The sequence below is a fragment of the Callorhinchus milii genome, unplaced genomic scaffold (assembly GCF_018977255.1).
Source record: "Callorhinchus milii isolate IMCB2004 unplaced genomic scaffold, IMCB_Cmil_1.0 Scaffold3, whole genome shotgun sequence".
In the NCBI taxonomy this organism is placed as follows: Eukaryota; Metazoa; Chordata; class Chondrichthyes; order Chimaeriformes; family Callorhinchidae; genus Callorhinchus; species Callorhinchus milii.
The window spans coordinates 57,273,081-57,294,143 of record NW_024704744.1 but is presented as its reverse complement, the minus strand read 5'-3'; the positions used below and the strand labels follow the sequence as shown (position 1 = coordinate 57,294,143).

General features: G+C 42.2%; 1 protein-coding gene and 1 long non-coding RNA gene across 3 annotated transcripts in view; one reads left to right on the top strand and one right to left on the bottom strand.

Annotated features, from left to right (window-relative positions):
- The first annotated feature begins 6,246 nt into the window (after positions 1 to 6,246).
- Positions 6,247 to 20,512, top strand: LOC103178902. Its single transcript, XR_487910.2, has 3 exons — positions 6,247 to 6,320; positions 18,754 to 18,815; positions 20,285 to 20,512. It is a non-coding gene; the product is annotated as an uncharacterized LOC103178902 (long non-coding RNA).
- LOC103178901 (ezrin) overlaps positions 16,401 to 21,063 on the bottom strand; it is a 40,415-nt gene continuing 35,752 nt past the window's right edge. For both annotated transcript variants that reach the window (XM_042332943.1, XM_007893885.2), the window contains 3 exons: positions 20,530 to 20,622; positions 19,171 to 19,419; positions 16,401 to 18,349 (listed from right to left, as the gene is read on the bottom strand). In XM_042332943.1, coding sequence (XP_042188877.1) covers positions 18,185 to 18,349; positions 19,171 to 19,419; positions 20,530 to 20,622 — 507 coding nt within the window. In that variant the 3' untranslated portion in view covers positions 16,401 to 18,184. The remainder of the gene's footprint in view (positions 18,350 to 19,170; positions 19,420 to 20,529; positions 20,623 to 21,063) is intronic.

The window sequence follows — 21,063 nt, the reverse complement described above, 5'->3', positions numbered from 1 at the left end:
CCCGACCCTCGCTATCCTTCCTCTCACTACCTCTCTCCCCATTGCCCCTCCCCTTGCTGCATGCATTGCATACATGAATGAGAAATGACTAAAGGGGGAGCCCAGTGTAGAGATTAAGCACTGACAACGGCAACAACTTGCATTTATATAGTGCCTTTCACGCCGGAGAGCATCTCAGAGCGCTTTGACATGGACTAATTGGGCCAAATGGCCTATTTTGATACTTTACAGTCTGTCCCTTCAGGGGGGGTGCATTCTGTTAGGAGAGAGTGCACATTTGATTCCAGACGCAGTGACATTTCCACATGCAGGTGCCATACATATGTGGAACTCGCAGTCTGGTTTGGATATTTTTAAAAATGGCGATGTGCTTCCATTTGCGTCAGATGCCTGATTGACCAGAAAAAGTCCACTTAATCCTATCTAATTCTACATTCTATTCCCTTCTCTCATGATTCTCCCAATTCCCCCTCCCTCTATTCCTTCCCTCTACGACCTCACATTCTCTCCTTCTCAGACACAGAGTTTGACAGCTCGACAACAGATTATCACCTGTCAGGAATTGAATCTAATTAAAATTGGACTAATCCCCCACAGGGCGTTGCCTGACTACAGGAGAAGGAGGTTAAAAGATTACCCAAATTAGTTTTGCATTAGGACAGAGTTTTTCCTGGTCTAATTTTTTTACAAAGAGGAGGCTGGAAAACTCCCCCCTCCCCCCACCACCCACTCAACCCTCTTGGTGAGTCCACATAATTTAGTGTATTTACTTGCAAAAATCTTAAAGGGTGCATGTGCTGCTCATGAAGCGAAGTGTATGACAAATCCTTTTCTCATCTGTTAATGAACATGCTGATAAATAAATCACGGATCAGATTATAAAAACAAAAAAATTGCTGGAGTCAACACCTGGCGCATGATAAGCCCCTATTCTGTAATGTTTGCTTTGACGTCAGTGTGACTAAAGGCAGTCATTCATTGCATTTTCCTCAGGGAACCCTCTGCACATCACTGCAACACACAAAACCTGACCTTAGAGACAAGAGTGTCTAGTTTCACTGGGAGAACGCCAATGTGACAATGCTTCAAGAGACTTACCTCTCAGAGGCACAGCATCAGTGTCAAAGAGAATCAACGTTAAGATCTTTGACCTTTCTCGGTCTTCAAATCCCTCCATAGGCTCACCACACCTTTCCTACAGTTCTTTCCAGCCTGACATTCCAGTCCCTACTATACCTCTGTCCAACAATTCTCCAAATAAAATTGTTTATTCACGTCATTGCTGTTTGTGGGATATTACTGTGCTCAAATTGAGCTGTTGTATTCGTCTATTAATACACAATCATTACATTTTACAGTAAATCCTGTGAAGCACTTTGAGATGTGTTTCTGACAGGCATGTTAAATTCAAGATCCTCATCCTCACCTACAAGGCCATTCACGGCCTTGCTCCCTCCTACCTCTCCGACCTACTATCCCCCTACTTACCTGCCCGTACCCTCCGTTCCTCTGGCTCCGGTCTGCTCCACATCCCCCGCCCCAACCGCCCTACCATCGGTGGCCGGGCCTTCAGCCTCTCAGCCCCGAGGCTCTGGAACTCTATTCCCCAGTGCCTTCACCGCCTTCTCCCTTTCCTCCTTCAAGGCCGGTCTCAAGACCTTTCTCTTTGACCGTGTCTTCAGCTCCCCTCTCAACTCTCTACCCCCTCCTCGCTCCCTCCCTTCCCTTCCCTCCCCTCACCCTGACCATTTCCCCCCTGCTCGGGTCCTGACCCAACTGTCCAGCACCTTGGGACGTCTTCCCGACGTGAAAGGTGCTCTATAAATCGAATTTTGTTGTTGTTGTTGTTAAAGGTGCTGTATCAAAGCAAGGAATGTTATTATTAACTGGTTTACTCCACATGCCTGATAATAATCCCTCCAAAACAAAACAATAATAAATTGGTCATTTTTAATCCACGATTGTTTGTGGGACACTGCTGTGCGCAATTGGCTGCCACGTTTCGCCCATAATTATACGGTCATTCACTTTACAGTCTATTCTTTCAAGCGCTTTGAGACGTCGAGAAGATGTGAAAAGCGCTATATCAAATGCAAGGATTATTATTATTACTTGCTCGTTCCCCACACTTTGCTGTATTATTGGTGGCCGAGACCTCAGCAATCATTTCCCTGTCCTCTGGTACTACGCTCCAAAATCTCTTTGTCTTGCTGCTTCTTTTCCTGATCCTAAATCCTTACAATAGCATATATCTTTGGTTATGCCTTTGATCAACAACTTTTACATTTCTTATTTCGCTGCTACATTTAGTCCACCACTACATTGGTTAAGTGCTTTGACATTCTTTCACATGAAAAGAGCAACACAAGTGCAAGTTCTTGTTGATCAAAGTCCAATACAGTAAAAATTCTCTTCTTGCAACCTTGGTGATTGCCTTTCTTCAGCCCAGAGTTGATTTATGAAATTCTCTGGAAAGTATTTAGAGCTTTCAAAAGTTTTGTGCTGTCCAGTCACAGTTGAAAGACAAACTGATTCATGCTGGTGGAAGGTGATAGCTTTTAACCCCTTCAATCCTTTGAAGTCAAGTTTTCAGAGAAATCTATCAGTTTTGCACATGCAAAGATCAATAGAGTCACAGAACAATGAGATAGGACTGAATTGATAGGATTATAATAATAATAATAACCTTTGCATTTCATCAGTGCCTGATCACGACAAACTTCATGATATTTCGCCCACAAATATAGTCAATTCACTTTACAGTCTATTCTGTGAAGCGCTTTGAGACGTCGAGAAGATGTGAAAAGCCTATATCAAATGCAAGGATTATTATTATTATTATTAAACTGTTTCAAAGCACCTCACAGAGCTTTCTGTAAAGTGCAATGACTATGTGTGTAGGAAAAGTAGCAGCCAATTTGTGCGCAAGCAATGCCCCACAAAAAACCATAAAGTGAATGCCCATTTTTAAATTCTGTGGATAGTTGACACTAAGGAGAACTTACCTTCACTCATCGAACATCGACGTAGGATCTTTAACTTCCACCTGAACAGACAGACAAAACCCTGTTTAACGTCTAATCTGAAGGATGGGGCCTTTGACAAAGAACCTCTCCCCCAGCGCTGCACTGGGGTGTCAGACTACACTGCCTACCTAACTGTTTCTCATCTGGCAACCGCAATGCTTCACACATACAGTACAGTGGGATAAATATTTTCATACTATTTCAAGATTCCATCTTATCGGATTGCAAAGCATAGGTGCAACATCACCTATTTATCAGTTCCAGGCAATAGTCTTAGAAGCTGCATTGTCTATTCAATCTAAAGCTAACAATACACAGTGTATTGTGAGTATTTGCGATTTGGATCAAAGACTTACTGAGACAACAGGGTATACAATAATTCTCTGACTTTACTTCAGCTCTAGATCAGTTGTTTTTCCAGACTAACCTTCTTTAAGTGACAGGTGCCCTGAATCTGTCTGATTATAATTTGATTATGGTTAACCCTTAGGAAACTTATTAAAAGATAGCGGGGGGCAGGAGTTCCAGAGGGTAGGGGCAAAGTGGCTGAAGGCTCAGCCACTGATGGGGTGGCGAGGACAAGGAACAAGCAGCAAGCCTGAGTTAGCCAAGCGGGTGAGCAGAAGAGCAAAGCTGGATAAGGTCATAGAGGTAGATAAGATGAGAGCATCGGGACCTGAGGTGAGAATGATAATCTTGAAGTTGATGCGCTGGGAGCCTGGAGAGGACAGGAGATGATGGGCAAACAAAGCTGGTAAGGATGTGAATTTTGGATGAGATCTAGTTGAGTCATCAGTATTCATTTTATCATGAATTTAACCAGAATTTAGCAACAACAACAAACAGCAACAAAACTATATTTATATGGCACATTACACATCGGAAGTTCATCCAAAGACATTAGACAGTGAAGAGTTTGCACCCGAGCTGGGGGCTAAATTCAAGAGGGGTGGAGGGGGATGGAGGTGGGAAATGACCGAAGCTGCAATTGAAGAGGAAGAGGAGACAGGCAAGGGAGGAGGTGAGGTGGAGGGGCTCCGGGATGGGTCATAGAATAGGCCAGTGTCCACTGAGTGGACAGGTTGGTAAAGTTTTAGTACATCACAGCTTCTAGTGATACAGTGGATACATCTGCAAAGCCCAGGATCAAGCAATGAGGTGAATTTGTGGCAAACAGGGGAAGCGGCTACAGGGAGGGAGGCCTCAGGTCCTCACTGACCTGTTGCTAAGCTCCCGAGAGGTGGAGGTGGCTTCACAGTTGGCACATCTATTTGCCAAGGCCCTCGCATGAGGACCTGGATTGAGAAGCTGGTGCTGAGTAAGCCTGGTACACAGCACTGGACTTGGAACTCGAGAACATCAAGGTGGCTTGCACATCACAAGCTATCCTGTAACGATCCTTCCACCACCCTGAAGGCAGAGCCTCACCAGGAAACTGTGAGGCTTGGGGTAACAGCTGCTGGAAGGCGTTACCTGGAGTCCAAGATCGTGAACACACGTTTGTATGTCCAGCGCCTGGAACCCACCTTGATTGGCCTGCGGAGCGGCAAGCAGCTGCTGCTTAAACACCACACCTCCAAAGGTAGAACCATCACTCAATGGGAAGGGATGCATTGACCACCAAGAGTTCCTTGTACCCACCATTCACTTAGTCAGGACTCAAATCTGTGCTTGTCAGATGTCTAACAACCAACTAGTGACTATCCTCCCTGGGGGAAGTAAGTGGGGTCTCCTTGGAGCTGAATTGGCTCCAAGATGACATGCCTGGCAGTGGAATGTTGGAATCGAGCCAACCCTCTGTGCAAGTCTCGGTAGACCAGTTCCTGAGCCAGGGGGTTCCACAGTATTTCAGGGTACTGCTGAGCCAGCTTAGCTCATCGGTAGGACCTGGAAGGGCAGATCAGTCACTGGGGGCAGAGAGTCATCCCACTCAGCTCCTGTTAATGCTGTAAGCCAAAGTCCTAAACAGTAGGGTGGTCCTAGCTGGTCAAGCAGAGGGACAACTTGCCTGGATGGGGATACAGTGAAGCCAGGCAAGGATGGAATTGATTGGGTCACTGAACTTAACATGGGAGAGGACACAAGTTGTAGAGTCCTGAATGATCTGCAGCTTATGGAGTGAAGAGTTGGGAAGTGAGCAGAGAGGTAGCATAATCAAGCCTGGACATCATGAAGGTATGGATGAGGGTCTTGGCGGCCTGAGGAAAGAAGTAGTGAGGGAAATGAGTGATGTTGCAGCGGTGGAGGAACGCAGAAAGGGTCATGGTAGGATTTGGGATAGAAAGTACAGTTGTGGGTTGAACAGGGCGCCAAGTTTCCAGACTATCTCAGTGAGATGGAGTGTGCATCCATTGATGGTGATGCTGTCGGCGTCTGACTTATGGAGGTGTGGACAGGAACCAAGCAGGAGCCAAGCAGGAGCCTCTCGGTCTTGTCGATATTCAGCTGGAAAAAATTGGCTCTCATCCAGCACTTGATGTCTGACAGACATTCCGTCAGGACAGCAGTGTTCCTGGAGTCGAGGGTGGAGGCAGCAAGATAGAGTTGGGTACTATCTGCATACTTGTGAAAGTTAACCCCATGTCTATTGATGATATCACCGAGCAGGAGCATGTAGATATTAAAAAGGAGAGGACTCAGGAAAGAGCCCTGAGGTATACCACATCATGGGAGGTGATGGAAAAGATAAGAAAGAAACCAGGCAAGGACAGAATTATGAAGGTAGAGCTGAGAGGAGAGGTGGCAGAGAGAATTGAGTGGTCGACAATGTCGAAGGCGGTGGAGAGATCCTCTGGGAGACCCTCACAGGGAGACACTCCTGCTTCATTTCGTGGGGATTAGTTACTTTACCCTTTCCCATCAAAACATGGTTGCATATGATCTGTAGTTGCATTGAGAGTGATTGTATTAACAGCACATCCACCTTAACAGAGAAAGGCTGAAACAACAATTCTTGATAAAGGAGTGACTAAGCCCAAGATAACTCTGTCAATATTTGCTCATGCAGTGGCCATGAGAGAATGCACTTTAGACTTACTCAGTGCTTCTGTATCTGCCAATTGGTAACAGAGCAAAGGGTATTTAGCAGTTAGCTAAAGATTCATTATTGTAAGAAATGAAATGAATAACAGTCCAACACTATAAACGCTAGCACAGTGGAGTTGCATTTCACCTGAATAGTTGAAGTGTTCGGAGAAAGAATTGCAGAGAGACATGGACAATATTGGGGTCTAACATGCTCGAGTAGGGAAAACCCTGAGTTAAACCTGACAAAGGAGGGCATGGATAAGATAAGTAAGTGAATTATGGAAACATTCCAGGAGGTGCTTTGAGTGATGTCAGTAAATAAACTGTAAAGCGGTACAGAAATAACACCAATGAAAAAAGTGCAGTAATTTATCACTGAAATGGGTGTAAAAATTTCAGTGGTATTTAAAACAAAAACAACTTGCACTTACATAGCGCCCTCCACACAAGGGAGTGACTCAGAGCACTTAACAATGGCGGAGTCTGACTCCAAGCCGGGTGGGGGGAGAGGGTGGGCGGAGGTAGCCGTAAGCACGGTCGAAGAGGAAGGTTTTCGGGCAGGAACTTGAAAAAGGGAAGAGAGGGGGCAAGATGGAGGGATTGAGAGAGAGTGTTCCAGAGTTTCGGGGCATAGTAGCTGAAAGCGCAACCTCCGATTATTGGGGCAAAGGGTGTGAGGGACGAGCAGGAGGCCGGTGCCAGTCAAGTGGAGGGACCAGGTGGTGGATTGGAGAGTGAGGAGGTCGGAGAGGTAGGGAGGTGCCAGAAAGTGAAGGGATTTGAACACGAGTGTGAGGATTTAAAACCATAAATGTGCAAATACAGCTCTTACAGTGCACCAAAAGGCCACCATTGTTGATAAAGTTTTCAGACACCTTGGCTCTGTTCTTTGGAAGTCTTCCAAATCCCGTGCCCTTGCAACCCATCCCTATTTGCTTCAAAACTCTTTTTAAAAACATATCTCTGGATACCATCAATTAACTGCCTCTTAATCCCCTATCATCACCTTTCTCACATTTCTACTCCACTGATTATCTTCCAGTGAAAGCCCTTTGAGATGTTTCCATACGTTTATCTAGTTGTAAGTAGGAACCCAATTGTTAGTCGATTGGTGGATCACTTTTCCGGGGATAATAATCCTTCAAAAAACTAATAGATACAATTTGGTCATTCATCCATGACTGTTTGTAGGACACCGCTGCGTACAATTGGCTGCCGCGTTTCACCCACAAATATAGTCAATTCACCTTACAGTGTATTCTGTGAAGCACTTTGAGACGTCTGGAAGACGTGAAAAGCGTTATATCAAATGCAAGGATTATTATTATTTATTATTATGGACAATGCTATCATTGTTCCTTGGTGTAAACATTGTAAGGTCTCCAACTTTGCGAGGTTGCACAGAATACTGGCTAAAGGAGGACTGGCATGATCTACTCCAACTCTTCATAAAGATTCCAATGTACAAACCTTGTCTGAGCTTTCAAGACTTAAATGTTGGCTTTTGCACCCTGGGACCATGAATGCCTGCACATAAATGTATAATCGTTGGGGAGTTGATATTCTTGGAGCTGAGCTGGCTCCAAGATTATGTGCTTTACAATGAAATATTGGAATCAAGTCAATCCTTTATTGCCGGTCATGCTAGTCTTGTTCCTGAGCCAGGTGGATTCGCAGTACTTCAGGGCACTGCTGATAACAGACCAGCCAGCCGTGAGTTAACCGTGAGGACTTGGAAGGCTAGACCAGTCATTGGGGGCAGAGATTCTTCCCACTCAGCTTTATTAACCATGCAAGCCAAAGCCTTAACTGCTAGGGTTGTCCTACCTGGACAAACAGCAGAAAGCTTTCCAGACAGTCCTTTAATGGAAATCCCTTAATGCCCTGGCCCCTTCTCACCTCTCTAACTTGCTTACTCCCCTCACCTGTCGCTTCTGTTCAGCCGACTCCGGACTTCTGCTCATCCCTCGTCCCTTCTTCTTCACCATCGGTGGCCATGCTTTCAACCACTACACCCCAAATCTTTGGAACTCTTTCTCAATCCCTCAGCTTTCCCTGTAGTGCTAACCACTACACTACAGGACTCCACTTTCAGTTGATTGGTCGAATAAAGTGTTGTTGCTGAAAATGTATTGTTGCGTCGCAAAACTTATTGCTGTCATTTGCAGTGCTAACATAGCATATGTAGTGCATAAAAATGTGCAAAATAGTTTATAGGCAAATATATACGATGTTTCTGTATGTATTGTATATATGCTGAGTCTTTTTATTATAGAGAGACTATTTCTGTCTCTCAGTGGCCACGCCTGGGACCACTTGTCAATTTGGAGTGGACATCACTTATGACATACATATGTGGAACTTTCAATCTGGTTTGATTATTCTTAAAGATGATCATGAGTTTCGACATGCATCAAACACCTGGCTGACACACAAAGAATATGTGTGAATTGTAAAACTGTGTCCACATTCAGCAATCAGTATCAGTTTGTTTTTAGTGAATAAGCAATATAATGACTGGCCATAAATTCAATGATCTCAAACAGAAATACTGTCAGGACCATATACTAATGGTAAATACAGTACATCGTCAGCACAACACCACATACTGAACCACCAGCTCAGTATAAGCCAGAGTAATGGATTGGGAGCCACAAGAGGCCAAACCCAATAAATGGACTATCAGCTGCTTCGAAATGTTTCACAAGAGTCACTGCCTTCAAAACAGGCAGAAAAATATCAGAAGCCTTTTTTCTAATATCTCACCTCCCCATATCAGAAACATACTTCTGATATGGGGAGGACGTCAAGAATACCTTAACAGATACTCACAGCTCTGTTCTATAGTACAATTACACTCAAGCGCCACTTCCAAGGTTCATTGGTACATAGGTTGTGAGAATGTGAATTGTACTGTTGTACTGTCCCATGGGGCAATAGATACAGAATTGAGTGGGATGTGTAACAGGTATGGGTGGGCTGAGTGGGTGGGTGGGTTAGGTAGGTATGTAGTGGGTGGTTAGCTACTCGTGAAGTAAGAATATTCGTGAAGTAATCCTCAATGGCCTCCATGTTCCTTGGTTTAAAGTGTCTGGCAGATTTTTGATTTCAAAAGAAATTTGCATGAAGAAAGCCCTTCTGCCTATTTAATTTAGGTTAGTCTGTCTCAGTCGGTAGTATTCTCACCTCTGAGTCAGAAGGTTGTAAGGGGGTGACGTGAAACTCATATAGTTTAGGATGACGGTCCAATTCAGTGATGGGGGTATAATACATTGTTGGAGGTGTTGTCATTTGGACGAGATGTTAAACTGAGGTTCCATCTATTCAGATAGACGTCAAAGATCTCATAGCACTATTCAAAATGAAAAGGGAATTTCTCACAGTGTCCTGGCCTTGATTATTCACTTCATGGCTGTTTGTGGGACATTGCTGTGTGCAAACTGACTGCCACATTTTGAGATATCTTCCCAACATGAAAAGAGTTATCACAATATAAGGATTATTATTATTATTTATTTATTCTTCCAGAAAACGCACCCTACTGTCCTCCCAACACAACACCAAGCTCTTTTTTAAATTAATCCAGCATCCTGGTACGAATTGCCATTCCTAGGAATTTATTGACAACAACAATAACAACAAAACTACATTTGTATAGCACCTTTCACATCAGGAGAATGTCCCAAGGTGCTGGACAGTCAGTGTTTTGGAGGAGTTGGGGAGGCCGATAAGCGGGGAGCTTGCATAGTCAAGCCTCAATGTTATAATGCGTGCATGAGGGTATTGGTGGCCTGTGGTGTGAAACAGTGGCAGAGCCAGGCAATGTTGCAGAGGTGGGGCAAGGCAGAGCGGGTCATAGCATGGATGGGGGTAGAAAGGATAGTTGAGGGTCAAACAAGGTGCCAAGGTTCCCGACTAGTTTATTAAGGCTGTTAACCACCCTCTACATTAAGAAATACTTCCTGGTGTCTAGGCTAAAATTGCCCTTCACAACACTGATCCTGTGTCATCTTGTCTTACTGCCTTGGCGTATTTGAAAGTATTGGTCTAAAGTTTTTCTCAGTTCCATTTGACATATTGAGCACTGTGTGCAGCCAGTCTTTGGGAATATTTTAGAGCAAATGTGAGGTTTGAAGGCAGAACATGGTTTCTTGGTTCATGGGAGAATTTCAGCATTTAATTGGATTGAAGCTGTTGATGCAAGCAAAGTTGTATTCCTGTTGTGTGGCAGCACCACCGTCTTTGTGTTTGAAGGTTTGGGGTTCAGGCCCCTTGCCAGGTCTTGAGCTCACAGTTTAGGCTGGCACTGTTTCCAGTGTAGGTGTCGTCATTCAGATGAGATGTTAAACCGAGGTCAGTGTATTTCTAAGTACAATAAAATTTAAATGATTATTATTTCAATTTGATATCGTAAGGATATATAGAGCTTGTTCTAGAAAGCTAAGATTCTGGGGACTGATTAGGCAAAGCTCTAGGATTAGATGCTCTGGGTTGTAACCTGAGTTATTTCCTGGCATCTTTAATGTTCTCCTAAATGTTTTACAGTGGACTGAAAGATTGCAGTTCATATCGCTGAGCAGCCTATTTTCTCTTATCCTGACAAATCCTTTTGATTACGTTTTGACTGGCACTCAAAATTAATGTTGCACAGTTAATATTTAAGTTTGATATTGCACTCAAGCATTGTACAAAGTAACAAACACCACAAGGGTCACAGTGACTTATAATGCTTTATTAGCTGTTCCTAGTCTGGTAATGGTAGCTGGAATGGCATTGTAACTTCCCAACCATTGCCAACTAAATACTGTATTTCTAACTCCATAGGTTCTAGAAACAGCTGCAACAGTTTGGTGTGTTTAGAGAATGTAACTTTGTTTGGCAGAACAATAACATGTAATAAGTTGCACAATACCCACCGAGGGATGAGGAACAGCAGAGAGATGCAGAGGAAGAGGCTTGGAAGAGCAGCCACAGTCCTTTGTGTCATGTGGTCTGAAGTGCGTAGCTGCAATTATCAATGGTTGTAACAAGGGTTAGGTCATTGAGGCAGAATTTAGTCCAGGTCACCACCTCCTCGGTTGGATTGGTGCAGTTCAAGAAAGCAATAGTGTTATTATAGTGGCTGCACTAAAACAAAGGGAATTTACACTGGAGTTTTAGACAGAAGAACTTTACACTGGAGTTTCAGACAGGGGGTTTACACTGGAGTTTGAGCATCATGTTTGCCTTGTTTATTGTTGCCTCATCCTATTTTGTCATTGTGAGTGACAAGTAAACTCACAACATTAGATTTTTTTCAGCTTTCTCCTGGACAAGCAGACGGGTTTAATATCAAATCAGAAAGATTGCACCTCTTATGCGATTATAATGCAGGACCCTCCCTCCCCCCCAAACTGCACCAGTGTCAATCCAGACTGTGAGCTTACTTCCTGATGTGGAACTTGGACCCAGAACTTCTGAATCAGAAAATAAATACAATCGGAGCCAAACTTATATCGTTTGTGTCGCTAGATTGGAGTACATCTACTTTCATTGACTTTAATAATAATAATAATAATCCTTATAGTGCTTCACAGAGTATATTGTAAAATGGATTGACTGTGTATTTGACTTTACCCGTTTCCTATTATTGGAGCAACTGAACTTCTGTGTCCAGGACCAGGAAATGGAGGCAATCAACAATCAACTGTAAGAGTTCACTGGGTTTTACTCTTTAAAGAGGCAGGTGAGATTACTGCTTCTGTATTCCAAAAAAAGGTCCACCTATTGGAAGGGACAGCGAGGGGCATGACTGTGCCACATTTGAATGACAGGCTGAAACACATGTAAAGACAAAAAAGTGACTGTTGGTTGTAGAATCATTAAATTTCACACAGTGAAAAGTTGACACACCACGAGAACGTTTCCCACCATTAATCAAAACTGTGTCTCTGCTGCTGCATTCTACCCAGTAACATGAGCAGCTATTCAGTAAGATAAATAGACCAAAGGCAGATTGTAACAAAGTGCAAGTACTTTTATTTCATGTTGGGACAGCGTTTTTCTATATTTCTTTTAAGAACTGTAAAGTTGTTAAAAATCATTAATTACCCTCTGAGTAAACGTCATTAATTACCCTCTTGAGTAAAGAAAAACTCCCTATCATATAAACCTATGTCCTTTTGTTCTAACGTCTCGCTGCATCTTAAAGTACTGTTTTGGGCAGACTACACTAGTGACTGTCACATTTTACGTCATGGACAGGTCAGTTATTCTTGACACCTACAAGTTATAAGCTCCTCAAACACAGTGAAACAAGAGGAATCACAGCAGAGATCAAGTTGTCGATGTAAAATATACATCCATTGGTTTGGATGAAGGTTGGTTCAGTCCATCTGATCTTATTCCTTCCGGAACACCACCCTGACCTCCCAGCACAGTTTCCAGCTGCCTTTTAAATCAGTCCTGTGAACTGGCCTCAATCACCTTTCCTGGCAAACTGCTCCAGTCATTGATTACCCTCTGGTTAAAGGAATACTTCCTGGTATCATAAACCCATGTCATCTGTTCTACTGTCTTGGTACATCCTGAAGAATTGTTCAGGGTTTACTTTTTCAATGCCCTTTATAATGTTATACAGTTCACATTTCACGCATGTAGCAGTTTCTGAATTTCATTGACTACAGGAAATATTGTATGAGCGAATTGAAACTACAAAACCTGCCTATGGGGATCTTGTTCCACCATGACATTTCCTGTATTCAATAGACTCCTTGATAGGTTCTCCTCAAAAGCCTGAATAATTAATACTTCATGCCCTTCAGCCAGGAAGGGGAAAGACCTCTCTCCCACTTGCTCTCCATTCAACCTTGTTGAAAACTATGTGAACAGAATCGAGCACTGTTCAGTAGCCTATTAATACTCACTGTCTGAAGCAGTTGGTAGTATTCTTTCCTCTGGGGTTGAACAATGTAGATTCATATCCCGCATTGACGCTTAAGCTCATTGTCCAGGTCGACACTTCAATGCAACGCTGAGGGAGCCCACATTATTGAAGGTCCTGTCAACCTGCGTTCCTGCCTGCCTGTTCAGGTGGAGAATAAAGATCTCTATATAAGTTATTTTTTCCTGATGTCTTGGCCAATAGTTCAATAAATTGGTCTTTCACCTTGGATAGGAAATTGGTTTGTGGGGGTGGTGGGAAACAGAAGGCAGAGAAGTAATTCTCTAACTAGTGAGAAGTGAGTGAGGTTCCCCAGGGATCAGTGCTGGGCCACAGTTCTTCACAATATATATAAATGACTTGCATGAATGAATAGAGGGCTGTACAGTGTATCCCAGTTTGCAGATCATATTAAACTGAGGCAAAATGGATATTGAGGGAAGCCAAAACATGTGGTAGAGCAGATTCCAAATGGCTTTCGATTATCCGTATGTTTTTATCCAATTAAATAATAATCTTTGTATTTGATGTAGCGTATTACCACATCGGCAAGACATCTCAAAGTGCTTCACAGTGTAAAGTGTAGTGACTATATATTTTGTAAGCAAACACAACAACCAATTGTTGTTGCTTTTGTGGGAACTTGCTGTGCACAAAATAGTTTCCTTGTTTGCCTCAAACACTATATTTGACAATAATTCCTGTAAAGTGACATTTCAACGAGCAAGGTGCTATAAAACGTTAAGTTCTTTGTGTTGTTTCATGTGGATTGCTGTTCGACAATAGATTAGTCACTGTTCTCCATGCAGTGTGCACTTTGTGAACTGTAGGCATTGTCCCACTCCGACTAACTGGCAAGACTGAGCAAATGTAGATAACAAGGATGTGGACAAGGAAAGAAAGATTCATGTGTTTGCTTGTATTGAGAACATCAGCCCTTATCTGCGTAATGGACGAATTGTTTCCTCTATCATAGAACACAGTAATTTATGGCACAGAAAGCAATTTCGCCCATGGTATCTTGCTTTGAAGTTTACCATCTCTAAAAACCCAGAAAAAAAATTACATTTAATAGTATTTATGTGACTTCCATTTCTGACAGAAAAAAGATATTAACAATTCAGTGGAAAAAAGGATTGCTGGATAGCTAAAAGTCTGGTTAAGATACTGGGAAAGGGTGTGAAGGGAGTTATATAAATGCAGGATCTCGTTGCTAGCTGCTCGGTGATCTGCAATGCCCTGGAATACTGTAGACCCACCTGGCTCTGGAAGAAGAGACCACCAGCGGGCTGGCTCAATTTTGACATTCCATTGGCAATCATGTCACCTGCAAACAAGTTCAGCTCTCCGCCAAGGAGAATAGATGGAAATTAAGATTGTGCTCTATAGTAAATGTTACCTCTTAGCTTTGAAAACAAGAACATAAAATCAACAAACAAAATGGCCTATTAGCATTTTGGCAAAACATTGCACATTTTCCTGGTTTGCTGGCTTTCAGAGCTTAAACAGGTGGTTTCAGAACTGTCGAGCAGTAGGCACAAAAAAGTTACAAAAGCAACACAGATTCCTGTCTTACTCCTTCAGGACCATGAGCAAGTTTTCATTCCTGGCTAAAATGCAAATGTTGTAAAATAGTTGAACTGATTGTGTATAATGATGTGGTCAAAATACGCATTGCTCCCACAGGGGCTCAGGGAGTTTACCAAGGGAGTAAGTAACATAGATCAGGTGCCCATTTCTGATCCCGTCTGGACGCTAGGATGAAGAATGTGCATATACATATATTTATGTTTGAATGTATGGGATATAGTATATAGGTAGTTTGGGATATATGTGCAGGCAACCTCCAGGAAGGTGGAAGGCGAACTAGATGGAACCCCTGGTCTTTTATCGTCTAGCATTTCTTATGTTCTTATGTTATGTGTTAATAGGGATGTATAGTAGGGGCACACATACAGAGGCATGTATGGCTGTGGTACTCAGTTAGTTGCGCTTTTGCCTCTATGAGTCTAAAGGTTGTGATTTCAGCCACATATTGGGAGTTTGAGCTCATAGTTCAGAGAGCCTATGACATTCCATTGCAGTATTGGAAGAGATCTGCATTGTTAGAGGTGCTGCCTTTTGGATGAGACATTAAATGAAGGTCTTGCCTGTTCAGATTGTCTGTAAAGATCCCATGACGTTTTGAAAAATGAAGTTTCTCCCCAGTGTTCTCGCCAACAATTCTTCATATCAGGACTGTTTGTGGAACAATGCTGTGTGTAATTTGGCTGCCAGGTTTGCTTAGAAATACACAGTAACTATAGATACAGTAATTATTTGTGAAGTGTTTGAGAGAATCAGGCCTTAGGCATGCCATCAAATGCAAAGATTCTTAAAGGGGTATGTAAGTGAGTGAGTCTATGTGGATGAGAGTATACAATTGAGTGTGAGTGTACAAGTGAGTGTGCGTGTGATGAGTGAGTGAGCAAGATATAGGGCTCAATTGTGAAAAGGTACAAAAAGTTTCAATAGAGGGAAAAATATGAGGAAAGCTTCACACACTGACCAAATCATGCATCTCAGAGTGAGTGAACACATTCAGGATTTAAGGTTCAGGATTTAAGCCGCAGACCCATTTGTACTGTGCACAAGGCAGATTTCTGAGGCCACAACATGGTTTCAGAATGCAGCCGCTTTCTCAATAACAGTGTGGAGGAGGTGTTTGAGAGATGAGGCTGAAACAGCACCAGTACTGTTATTACAGATTTAATCACAGACTTAATCATAGAATCATTCAATTATACATCACAGGAGGCCATTATGTGCATACCATAATGTGAAGTCCTGTAGCTCAGTGGTTAGAGCACTCACCTCGTAATCGACAGACCTGAGTTTGATTCCTGACAGAGCGAAATGTTGGGCAAGTTTCCTTACTAAACACATCTTGGTTTACCTAGCAGTCAGTAGGAACTCGTTATTAAGTTGATTGGCGGACTTTTTTCCTTAAAAAAAATTCATGACTGTTTGTGGGACACTGCTGTGTGCAATTGGCTGCCACATTTCGCCCACAAAATATGCCGTCAATTCACTTTAGAGTGTATTCTGTGAAGCGCTTTGAGACGTCTCAAAGACGTGCCAAGGCAGTATATCAAATGCAAAGATTATTATTATTAGAACTCACTTACACTCTCTCATCGTTATTCACACACACTCACTCATACACACTCATATTTGAACACAAGGATGCGGGCCCACAAACCCTGTGCACGAGAACTGTAAACTGGTCGAGGGAGCCCGAATCCAACCATCTCAAATTTATGGCAGCCTAGCGTTACAGTGAGGACAGGACATACGCCATTTTCACTTTGTTCCTAATCTAATAAATTCTGATCTATACCCAGCGGATCAAAGTCGCAGTAAAGCAAATACCTCAGAGTCTGGAATCATTGCAGAAATATTTTATTATGTGTAATTGAACATTGCAGAGACTTTAGTACATGGTTTTCAAGTACAAAGTGCAGAGCAGCAAAAGCATCCGTCTGAGGAGCAGAGCTCACCATTTTGATAAACACACCATTCGAGAGAGTAGTGGGAGGTGGGGTAAAAAACATATGTAGCAGGAAATTGCAAACAGCAACTGTAGCCAGTAAGCAGGTGAATGTCACATTAACTGGCAGAAACTTGGCTCCAATGGGCGACAGTGTTCCCGGTTTGACAACCATCAGGTTACAGAAGGTATGACTGTTACGACTACCCTGTTTTAGCCACCTTTGTGAGAAGAGATCACAGCCCTGCTCTCCTGAATATGGAGACTACACAACTATGGCAAGTCCTAAGCCCTTTATATTCAAAAAGGTAGACTAGAAAAAAACTTACAAAATTAAGTAATAGCCTGAAGTAGCGATCGACACTGTTAGTTTAACTGCAACAAAATACAACATGATTTTGCTTCCTGCTGAATTTGTACAACCGTTTTTTTAAAGTTGCATTTGGTCTATAGTAAAAAAATCATCTTTACAAATAGATTCATTTCTATAATATAAATTGTATAACGTGCATCAGTAGCACATAAAACTAGCTATTATTCTGTTATGAGATAGCTACTTTATTACATATCCTTTACGTATTGAAGTACGATTCTGATGATAGCTGCAATAATATACAAAGCAGGATCATTTCTCTCTCAATGTCAAGAATGAACTGTATATAAATACTACATATAATCATTGATAAGTTGGGATATTAAAATAAAATCCTACAGCTGTGCACACAGGGAATTTGCTTTAAGATGTGCTGAGAAGGTGGGATAAGGTATCAAATAAATGTTTCGATCTTGGGCGTATTATTTATTATTTCTGAGTGGTCACTGTGCTGTCTGCAAGTTCTCATGTGAGTAATGTGAAACATGTGAACTTTGGAGCTGGGGGAGGGAAAGAGGAAAATGAGACGGACGGTGAAAGACAAATTCACGAGAGGTACAGATTACCCACTCACCCAATCATCTTCCCATCACAGCATCGAGCGGTTTCTTAAAGTTGGCTTACATGGAAACTAAATTCTAAAATTTGAGTTTCTACAAAATACTCCCAAGTTGGAGCTTGTGGCACGACTACATTTGCTAAGTTACAGCAAAAAATCCTGATCTGCAGAATCGCAAATATCCTGTACGTTCTTCAATTCCCAAAACTTGGCTATTGCAACCACTTTACATTAGTGGTGGCATTTGTTAAGATTCTTATCTCATTCCTCAAAATACAATGTCTTTCCGTGTGACATCTTGGCACCGAGGCATTATCTTTGCACCTTGATCCCCAAGTCTCAGACTGGAGACTTTTCTGTAGGCATTGTGAAAAAACAACAAAAATGCTTTAAACAATTAGGTAACCAAAACCCATGGCAGCAACTGAAGAACCAAAGGGGAGGGAAAAACTTTCTCACTTAATCAGGACAGGGAAGGGGGTAGGAGGGAAGAGAAAGAATCTCAGTTGGAAAGACTTTTTTTTTTAAATTAAAAATTGAACACATTTATATAACTAGGCTTTGGAAAACTATGGTGGAGAAAGAATGGGGACCAGGCTGTGAGGCCTGGGATGTAGGAGGTTGATGGCTTCTTTTTCCAATGGAATCTAAAGCTCACCTCTCCAGTGACCACTGAGAAATCTGAAATATACTGATTGTTTGCCATCCTGTGTAAAGCGATGCAGGTGTATTATTCCCACGGTGACACTTAGAAAGCTTCAAACTCATCGATCCTCTGCTTGGTGTTTCCTTGCCTGATGTTGCGGAGTGTCTTGAATTTGTCTCGGCCTGCTCGGAGGTTGTCTGTGTGGATTATGTCATTGGGAGTTTTCCTGGTGTCATCTTGGACCAGGGCAAGTTCAGACTTCAATGTCTGTGGAAAGAAGTTTAGAGAATAAGAACATAAGGATTGCTAGACGAAAAAAGACCAAAGTCCATCCTGTTAATCTTCCACGAACCTGGCAGTCGCTTGCACATGTCATGTCCCAAACCACATAAGAATAGTTGGACGAAAGAAACCAAGGTCCAGTATTTAATTGGAATTTTTTTTTTTTAAAAAGCATATTGATTCATTTCATCCACACTGTTTCAGCAAATCAATGGTTTATTTAAGAATTCCAATGTTCAAATTCAAATTGAAACACAAATTAATAATGATCCTTGCATTTGATATAGCCACCTATAACATTCAAATTGTCTCAAAAATCCTTCATATAGCTTCTGTGAAGTTTAATGGGCAAACACGACAGCCAATTTATGCCTATCAATGTCTTATAGCTAGCCATGAAGTGCATGGAGTTGGGGGAGGAAAGGAAGGAAGCACAAGGAGAACTAAACTGGTAAAAAAATAATTTCTGTTCCATTTCTTGCTCACTCTACTCTGCTGTCTCATCTCCTCTCTATCAGATTTCAAATCCTGCCTAAACACTTACCTCTTCAATCGTACCTACAATCAACGCCCCCTTATTTTATTTTAGAAATTCAGTGTCCTGTGAAATGCTCCAAGACATTATCCTGCTTGTTTTATAAATACAAGTTTGTTGTTGCTGGGATGCTTAATTTATACTTGCATGTTCAAGCTCTGCTACTATAGCTAAATTGGGTATTTTATCCGTAACTATAATATACATTATGTATTGAACGTCTTATTCATACACTAGTATTACACACACTCCAGCCAATAAAACTCCTTACCATGAGCTGTTGCTGCACACGCTCGTTTTTCTCAACTTCGGTTACGCGAAGCTCCTCATTTCGGTCATTGATGATGCCTCCGTTATACAGATCTGCACTGTAGGTAGGGCTGCTATGATTGTCTTCAGTGTAAGCATGCTCATTCTCATCCACATATTGGTAGATTGGTGGTGGTGGTGGTGGAGGGGTGGAGAGTACCAAATGCAGCTCCTCTTTGGTTTTCGCCAAATCATCTTGGACCTCCAAGGCCTGATAGTGGTTAACAAATGAAGTCTTAATACATAGCAGGATTTTTCAAACAGTGCATTAGGTTAAATTTAGACCTGGGCTCAATTTTACTCAGGTTTTCAGTTAGCAGTAAGCACTTGGACAATTTTGCCAAGTACCAAATATAGCCAGGGCGTATGAAATCATATTATTGAAAGTAACGCACACTTGCGAGAGAAATGTGCCAATGTTCAAACATTAATGATATCTGATGGAAGGAAGTTGCTGACAGGTTGCAATAAAATGCAGTTTGCAATGTTGATGTGATAAATCTGTTCATTGTGACAACTACACTGGTTAGGTTTGAGGAAAGTGACTCAGATACAAGTGAGTTAAATCTCTGGGGGAAAAAGAAGCTGATTAAATTTAGTAACAATCCAATCAAGTGCTTAACCTAGAGATGGCAAGTGCAGGACATTTATAGGTGGGAGCCAGTGAATAGACACTTCCTAACAGGGCATTTTACAAAATGGCACCGAAAGAATAAAATAACTAGGACTCCCAGGATGATGAACTTGAGACATGGAAGTGGCTATGTGTTTGCATGTGGTGGGTGGGGGGTTGAGGAAGAGAGAGGAAAGGACAGAACAAGGGCAAAAGGTAGGAGGGGAAAGAAAGAGGGAGGGAAAGAAAAGGTTTTCACCAATAAAGAAAGTAAACAAGATCTTGGGTCTACCCCTAAAGGAATTGATAGAGTGGTAAATTTATGGAATAGACTAACCAGAGAAGTGGTGGATGCAGATCATCTACACATTTAAGAGGGGAATTTGATCCCTATTTGGTGACGTTGACAGGTAGAAGAGAGTAGTGTAACTTTTTCCGCCTTGTTACATTTCTATTTTCCTAGAATGCCCTATTATTAACACTGCTCGGTGAGGAGAGGACGGTGAGAAACTTGGTTTGAAGTGACGGATATCTGTGACTGGATCGCACACTGCTTCCAGCAGAATACGACTGTCTCCAAATAAATGCTGCTGGTGCTACAATGAGCCAATGATGAGGAAATAAAGATAATGTGCACTAAATCATTTACATGTTGTTTTAAGTCCAAATAAAAACAAGGCACAAACAAAGAACATAATGAGAGCTTACTCTGTGCTGCCACTCCTCTGCCTCTTCCTCTTTCAGCCTCTTGGCATCCTCCAGCAGGGCAATCTGTGCTGTGTACTCAGACAACTCTGAAACCTGTCAGAAGAGACTTTAACTATTACATCCACACTGATAATATGACAAAAAAGATTACAGATGTCTCACTAATTTTGAAGCAGTCAAAGCTTTGCACAATAACACATGCAAAGGCCAGAACAACATGTTACCGCGTAATGAAAACCCTTGCTTCTGATATGATGTCTGCACAGCTTGAAACATCTAAAAGTGCTTCACAGGTAATTACTGTGAAGTGTAGCGACTGTAGGATTTGTAGACAAACACAGCAGCCAGTCTGTGCGTGGCACTATCCCAGAAACAGCCGTGATGTGAATGACCAAATTATGGAAGATTGGAAAAGGTATCCATCTGAACAGGCAGATGGGACCTCGGTTTAACTTATTATCTCAAGGACGGCACAGTTGACAATGCTGCGCTCACCCAGAATTGCCGTGGAATGTCAGGCTAGATTGTGAGGAA